The 7964-nt window shown below is 46.1% G+C and overlaps 1 protein-coding gene across 1 annotated transcript in view; it reads left to right on the top strand.

Moving 5' to 3' along the window:
- Positions 1–565: 565 nt before the first annotated feature.
- The window catches only part of NTF3 (neurotrophin 3), a 52409-nt gene continuing 45010 nt past the window's right edge, over positions 566–7964 (top strand). The window contains exon 1 of the mRNA XM_009807544.2: positions 566–591. Within this exon, the coding sequence (XP_009805846.1) occupies positions 574–591 (18 nt within the window). The 5' untranslated portion in view covers positions 566–573. The remainder of the gene's footprint in view (positions 592–7964) is intronic.

Below are 7964 nucleotides of genomic sequence, written 5' to 3'. Positions count from 1 at the left end.
GGAGAGTGGATGGACCATTAGAGTGCAAACACAGAGACATTCCTGCAATAAAATACTTGTCTTCTGAGAATCGCATTCCGGAAGAGATGGTTATGATTTAACAAAAAAATTCTCTAAAATGTTCCCTGGTGCTAATACTGTTCTTAATAATATGAAAAGATTTTGCCAGGAAGAGGAATAAAACCATCAATTGGATTAAAAAAAGAAAACAGGCACATGATGGTTTTTTTAGAGCGCACAGGGGAAAAAATGACTTTTACGACAGTTTTGTCATTTTCAAAAAAATCCCTCATTCTCTGAAATTCCCCAACCAGGCAAGGTTATTATAAATGGTAGGTAGGGAAAGCGGAGCGTGGCAATAAAGGGGTTAATCTGCAGAGCACAGAGCCATCTGGCTGAGCTGGTTTGTTATAATCGAGCAGATTATGTTCACGGGACTCAGAGTTTAAGGCTCCTCTCCCATAGAGCAACTCTGCACAACCCAAGCAGACCAACTTTGGGACTTTGAATGAACATATTTACATCCACCTTTCTCTTCATGTCGACTTTTCTGGAAACATTCACACGGATGCCATGGTTACTCCTACCACGGTAAGGGAAATTTGACGTTTTCTAATAGGGTCCTAAGAGGGCGGGGAGGGGAGGGGGGGAGAGGGGTCCTTTAAAGAAGTATAATGGGGAGGAGGTGGGGGTCTTGTAAGCAGTAGATCTGTCCCAAATGTTGTTGCCTTTCCCATTGTGCCTCCTCCTTCCCCCACCCCTACTTGCCCTATAGCTTGCTTTAGTCCTGAGGTTCCTCTCCTCCTGCTCTGCATGCTGTTGTTCAGGTCCCTGGCAAGAAAACAGCAAGAGGAGAAATATGAGGTGCTGAAGGAATCTGATTTAAGAGGCAAAACTAAAGGAGACTCTTGGTTTTATTTTAAGAGGGAAACCAGCAACTTCAGATATAACAAAAGGGGTTGCAGATCCTGAGTGTGGATTGCAAGAACCAGCCTCAGAATACGTAGCGTGCTTGCCCTCAGGGAAAGTTAGAGCCCATGACAAGCAAAGTCAAAATTCCCAATTTCTAGACCTCGCCTGTCTCAGGTAACTAACTTCACTGGAGCTTTCTATTTTCTTCTGTGCCAGACACTGGAAACCCTATTCATGACCTTTGAATCAATCCCCATTCTCCTCAAACCCAAATACTAAATTCTCTGGGAGGAACTGGAGATCAAAGGATTCCCTGCACATCTGTGCCTAGGTGAAAAAGATACACTCACTTTGTGCTAGGATGGCAGGAAAACTATTCTTACGCTGCAATTTCCAGCGTTTGCTAAGTGCCTTCTAGGAATGCAGCACACAACTAATCAACACAGACACACATATAGAGAGCAAAATAGAAAGCTGTTTCTCATCTAAACAGCTGAAATGCAGCTTAAAGCGTCAGTTACTGGCGAGTCCTTATGGAGACACCAAACTGCTATTAGCCAAGAGGGGAAAAAGTCCTTGAATGGTTTAGATGGTTTTCTGATCAGTTCTTAATCCTTCATTAAAATAAACGGGAAAGCTCTGTGTTGGTCCTATCTCTTGAACTATAAATATGCAGTATCCGGAGAGATGGATATTTTGGATTGAATAGGGCTGCTATGCGCACATTCTCTGGTTCCTATATTGCAAAACCAGTTATTTAGAGATGAGTGTGTGTGTGAGGGGGGTTGCTTTTCTCCCCCCCCTCCCCTTTAAAATAGACAGGGATGTGTGCTATATGGTCCAGTCAATTCTTATGAGCTGCAACCTTTCAGAAAGCACTCTTTGCTCTTAGGCTCATGTGATTTGTTGCATGAGGAGTGCAAATGGTATGTAAAGTTTGCCTTTACATTGTGCCTTCAGGAAAATACCCAGACAAATAGGAGAGACATTCTTAGGCACAGAAATACCTGATCTGTACAAGCCTGTAAGTGGAGGAGTGGTGCAAGAAACACCTATAAATAAGACGTAAGAAAAAGGAAAACCTAATAAGAAAAAAAAAGAAAAACTCATTTTGTGGCAGGGCAGACAAAAGCAGTAGAGAATGGAAGCGAGTTCGGCATGGTTCCAGCTGCTTGTAGTGAAAAGACTGGTCTTAGATACACGTGTCAGTACCAGGAGCTCTGTATGTGAGCATGGCCGGGGGGAGGAAAACTAGACATGATTGCAGGTGGTGGACCCAAAATACGGGGAGAAGAGGATGTACCAGCAGAGCCAGGAAGGGAGTGCTTTGTGTAGAAGGGTGCTATATGTTGAGGTATGCAATACATGCATGTAGGTTCAGGATTTATTTTTTCTTCCAGGGAAAGAAGAACTAAATGGTACATAGAGAGGTAGATATGAGGAGTTTGAAGGGAAGGTGTTAAATACCGAAAATAAACTGCTATGTATTAAGTAAGTGTTGTGTATTGAGGTAATAAGGGCAGGTGAGCCATGCGAAGGTGGTCAGCTTGAAAGGGGAACTGCTGCAGGACAACTGGGAAAAGAGGACCTTTGTGGGTGGAAAAAAGTTTAGGAGCTCGGAAGGGGATGTAACGCTTGAGAGGGATGGGAAAAGGTGCAGCCTAGAAGCCGGGTGAGGATATGAAAGGGACATACAAGGATGCTAGGGGCTGCAAGGGGAAGGTGGGGTATGGAGTGGGAGTGGAGGGAGAAAGGTGAAAGCACAGGGCATAAAGGATGTTTGGAGGAGGAAGAAAAATGCAAACTACTCTCTATTTGGAGAAAGGTATGGAAAATAATCCGCTACATGATGCTTGTGGGGGGCGTCTAAAGGTGCCACCTTTGATTGTGTCAAGAAATAGATACGAGGATGTATTTGCGAGGAAGGTGTTAGAGTATGAAAGGGAAGGCTTGCGCGGTGACAGAAACACATGCCGAGGAGAGGAATGCAAAGGAAAAAATGAACTGGATGGAGACAGGGTGTGGTGGTGGGAAAAGGGTATAGGGACCCATAAAGGTATGTGAGGGGTAGTTGCTTAGAGAAATGTCAGAGGAGGTTGGAAGCTTGCTGGAGTAGTGCTACAGACATGTGCTGCCTGGTTGCAAGGGAGAAAGAGAACCGGGGAAAAAGCCATGTGAAGGTGCTGTGAGGAAATGCAAGGTAATGGAAACCATGGGGGCAGGGTGAACTGTGACAGGAATATAAAGATGTGGCAGGTCTTGAGAAGCATGAGAAAAGGGAAAAAGGAGGAATGCAGGAGGCACGAGGCTGGAATTATGAGCTGGGTTTTCTGTAAAGATGTCTGGGCAAAAGATGGCTTAGAGGAGGTATAGGGAAAGAGAGCACAGGGCGGGAGGATATTTGGTTTTGTATCACTTTGTAGGCAAACAGAGAAAGTGGTGCAAAGGTGCAGGAGTGGCTTGGGCAGCAGAAAGAGAGGATGCCTCCTTACTGGGCAGCTGGGATAACGCAGGGGAAGAACAGGCAATATGTTACAGGGGAGGCAGTTGAGGAAAATAATGGAAAGTAAGGAATAATGGGGAGGTGGGAGGAGGAGAACACATACTCAGATTAAAAAAGAGAGATCTTCTATTAAGAGAGATGTAACAAATGTGCTTATATCTCTGTGGTAGGTACTGGCTAAGTGAAGCAGCAAGAGGGAATGGAACAAATGTGCTAGCGGAGAAATGACTAAAGATATAAAGTGGTGGGAGGGGAAGGAATAGGAGGGATAACTACCTGGAGGGCTGTATAAGCCACATGGCTGTACTAAGGTCAAAAGTAAAGTGTGAAGTGTGTGGGGAGGCGAGTGGAGTTAGGAGCTGTAGGGCATGAAGTAGAAGTGAATGGGAATGACAGTTCATGTTACGAGGAGTGAGAAGCTTAGCGTAGGTTGACACATGACGGTGTGTAAGCGAGGAAAGTACCTGCCAGTTTGTGCCTGCTTGTAAGGGCTGAGGAAGGGAAGGTGAAAGGAGTGAAAAGTTGTGTCCGATAAGAGAGATCTGTGCACGCAGCATGCTCAGAGTAAATGAGGGAAGTACAGGTAAGGATTGCAGACCCGGGTGTGGGGCCTGGGAGAAAGAAAACAGCTTATGGGGGAGGGAAGAATGATGAGGAGTGGGAAAAAGTTTATGACGGCTTAAGCCATCTGTAGTTATCTGCCTCTTGGTTTAAGGGAGGCTGTCTAAGTGTACAAGGGGCCACACATGCATGCATAGCAGCATGAGAGCAGGTTGGGATTTAAGTGCAAGGGCAGAGCAAGTAGGAGGCACAGGTAAATGCATATAGTCAGTGACGATAGGTGCACGGATATATGATTTGCGGGTTTTGCGTGCAGGTCAGGGACAGATGTGTTCAGTGAGTGTTGTGCCTACATGGCTGGTAGAGTTGTAGAGGGAGGCATGTGATGAGAATGACCCAGCTGGTCCGCAGGAAGAAGCTGAAATCAGTGAGAGGCATGTAAGAGTACTGGGCTGCTGTAAGGGATATGTGGAAGTTAAAACACGCACCCCGGAAGGCGTGCTGATGTGTGAGGTGACTATCGGAGGCTGACTAGAGAATCACGTGTCCACTGCGTTTGTGGCATGACTCTCCATGTCGAAATAAGTTATGTAAGACACACAACAGAGGTGAGTTCCGCGAGTGCTAAGAAGCAATGTTTGCATTGAGAAGGAGGGTAGGGAAAGATGACTAACTGAGAAAATGGTTTGGTGCGTGGGTAGCAATAGGACCGAACGTGCGCTAGATGTGCTTGCCTTCTGCATGACATGCACAGCAGGCAGACTCTCCTTTAGAGATTTTGCAGTTTTTTTCTAAAGAATGAGTGTATAATCCTGAGAAAATCCCAGGATGTCTAACTAAAATATTTACACCAGCTTCATTTGGAGGCATGTCAATGCACCTTATTTTCATGCCTTAAAACTTCGGTATACTACTGCTGGCACAAAATGGCAGAGAGATTTCTCTAGGACCAGCTAACAGGGTTACTAGGTAGTTAACAGGGCTGTTGGATGAACAACCATTGGGTTGAAGTGCACATAGGGAGTAGAGATGTCAGTCAAAGGAAACAAGCAAGTACCAGCTTTCTCCATGGCTTGAAGCAGTACTGGAGTAATGTGCAGCTGGTTGAAGGTTGAAAACATAGGATACATCTTGGGTGTGACACTAAGAACGTCTTTCCCTTCAAAACAATCGCATATATTGTCAGCATCTGTTCTTCAAATCTGTTCTACAAACATCTTCAAATTGCCTGGCTTGCCTAGGTCTTCGGTGTCTTCTTAAGCACTGTCCTACACTGGGTAGGAAAGTGCTCATTTCCACCCACAGCTGATCAGAAGTTTGTGAGTAATCCTCTGAGACTTGCACTGGGAGAAGACAGGCTGATCACACCGAACCGTTAGGCTTGAAGGCTGAAGACTCTGGGCCCAGGCCTTACGTAGCATGAGTCACATGAAAGTTCATGGATCCTTTTCCAGTTTATTCCAGGGATCAATTCATGCCAAAAAAATAGGTAGCCTGCAAAATCCTTAGCTAATAGGCAGCTCGTGCTTGTGCAGCCATGGGCTGTGTTGGGAACGCGTTGCCCTACTTGAAGCACCGGCTTCCCACTGCAGAGTCCAGTTCAAGCTCTCTAGCCGGATAATTTTTCGTGGCAGTGCTTGGAGCTGGCTGTAGCCAGCGGAAAGCCCCTTTCTCCTCTGGTGGCGGTGAGTTTCCCACGACGGCAGGTTGTGGGCGGTGGGGACAGTGAAGCTGTTGTCCATGAGGGGGAGATGCGTGACCGCAGCCAGCGGTCCCGGCCACTGGGATTCAGCTGGGCTGAAACCACAGACCGCAGCCTGCTCAGCCCGCTGCCACCAGCGCGGCCCAGGGTAATGCCCTGGCCCCCCGACAGCTCCGCTTCCTCCCCGCCTAACCACTGAGAAAATAAAAAGCAAACGATGGCATCAACCTGCCAGCTGGCTGGGAAAAGAGAAAGGGATTGATGGGTACAATTAGTCCTGGATTGTTGCATGAGCAACTGAGCTGTGTTCGAGTGCAAAGAACATGGGGTATTTGTGCCCTCCTGGACTCCTTTGTAGCCACAGAATCACAGAATCACAGAATCAGTACGGTTGGAAAAGACCTGTAAGATCATCGAGTCCAACCTGGGGAAAAAAAAAAAAAAAAAAACAACAAAAAAAAAAAACACCAACACCCAAAATAAAACACAAAAAAAACCACAAAACCCACGCCACACAACAACAACAATCCACAACCCACCCAACACCACACAGCACCATGTCCATCAAGCTACATCCCACAATGCCACATCCACACACTCCTTGAATACCTCCAGGGAGGGTGACTCTACCACCTCCCTGGGAGTCACGACACAGCCAGAGAAATGTGTTTGCAAGGGCTGGAACATCTGCGCGTCCCTGCAGATGTTTGCTGGTGTGGGGCCATGTGTGTGTCTCTTCGTGGCGACTAGGAGCGAACAGTGGAAAGAAGCGGTGTGTGGGTAGGGATGACAGAGGTGGATGGCAGCTGTTTCTGTGTGGGAGACAGCCATCCCTGTTCATACATCTGTCAGTGGGGGATGTGGGGATAAGTAGCTCTCTGAGGGGACAGATGGGATGTGCGTGTGAAGAGAGAAGTGGTAAGGGTGGATATGGAGTAGTTTCAAGGTTGTGAAATGAGTGCTAGAGGGAATATACAGAGCTATGTTCCTGATCGTATCATGAGTCTTAAGGCCGTAGGGGAAGGCGACTCCTCCACAGAAAGCCACAAGGGAGATTATATTTCCCAAGGAATAAAAAGAAAAACACACCAAGCATCCAGTTCAGCTAAGACTCTCCTTCGTGTGGTACAAGCATCTTGCTGCGTGACGAGGCTAAGCAAGGCGGTCCTTTCCTTCAGGGCAGTAAGCATTTGAAAAGATCAGAACAAGACCATATACTCCTCCCTCTCTCATCTTTCTCTACCTTTCTCTCCTCTCCACCTCTTCACACACAGGCAAAAGGGGCTTTCCCAATTCAGATTATGAGTTTGTGTTTGAAATTTCCCTCTGCGGAAATGTGCGATAAAGGTATGTGTGAACGAGGACACTGGTGTGTTGGGGAAGGTTGTGTGTCTGTACATGTTGATTGGTAGTCATCTGGAGCTCAGAGAAGTAACCTGTTGGTTGCATTTCAATGCACATGGAAAGGATAGCAGGTAATTCCACATTTCCGCCAGGCAGTGCCGGGAAACGGGCATGCATGACTCATTGCCACTCTGCCTGTACTTTAGAGGGAGTCACCGCCTGCCTAGCCATGTAAATACACAGATTCCATAGAACAAGCTCCATTTGTGTTATCTATTGCAAACCTGTACCAGAGGTGATGAAAAGCGTTCTTGGAAGATTGCAACCTACAGGGTAAGATTTGCAGCACTCCTCCAACGTTTTCTGTGCTTCAGCTGCACTTGTTGCCCGTAATGGAACCACAGCAATAAACGTGTTTCTTCTCAGTTGCTCTTTCACATCTTCCAGCAATAAATTCCTTTATTTTGGGTTTGTCCCTGCGATAGATTTTACATGTTTTACCTTACATTAGCTGAATTAGCATGTGAGAAAGTGCTAATCTATTTAACTCAGAAATATATATTTCTAGGCTATGCCCTACAAAAATTCACCTACACTTGCTGGCAGTCTAAATTGATATCATAGAATCATAGAATTGTTTAGGTTGGAAAAGACCTTTAAGATCATCAAGTCCAACCATTAACCAGAGGTAACTGGCAGTTAACTGGAGAGTTACAGAAGGAAGAAGTACGTTATACTCAACGTGAATATTTAAAGGCTTGTCTACACTCAGAAGTGAATTCAGGTTGTGAGTGTGAAATTTAAGCGCAACAGCTGCTTCTGAATAACTCTGTGGTTAGACAAGTTCTAAGATAGCATCCTCTCCTGTGGCTTCTGCCTCAGCCAGGAGGTGAACAAGCACGCTTGCAAGACGAAAGCAGCTTTTGTCCTCTCAAGAGATGG

The sequence above is a fragment of the Gavia stellata genome, chromosome 4 (assembly GCF_030936135.1).
Source record: "Gavia stellata isolate bGavSte3 chromosome 4, bGavSte3.hap2, whole genome shotgun sequence".
In the NCBI taxonomy this organism is placed as follows: Eukaryota; Metazoa; Chordata; class Aves; order Gaviiformes; family Gaviidae; genus Gavia; species Gavia stellata.
The sequence above is the reverse complement of the archived record's forward strand: the minus strand, read 5'-3'. Positions and strand labels throughout refer to the sequence as shown.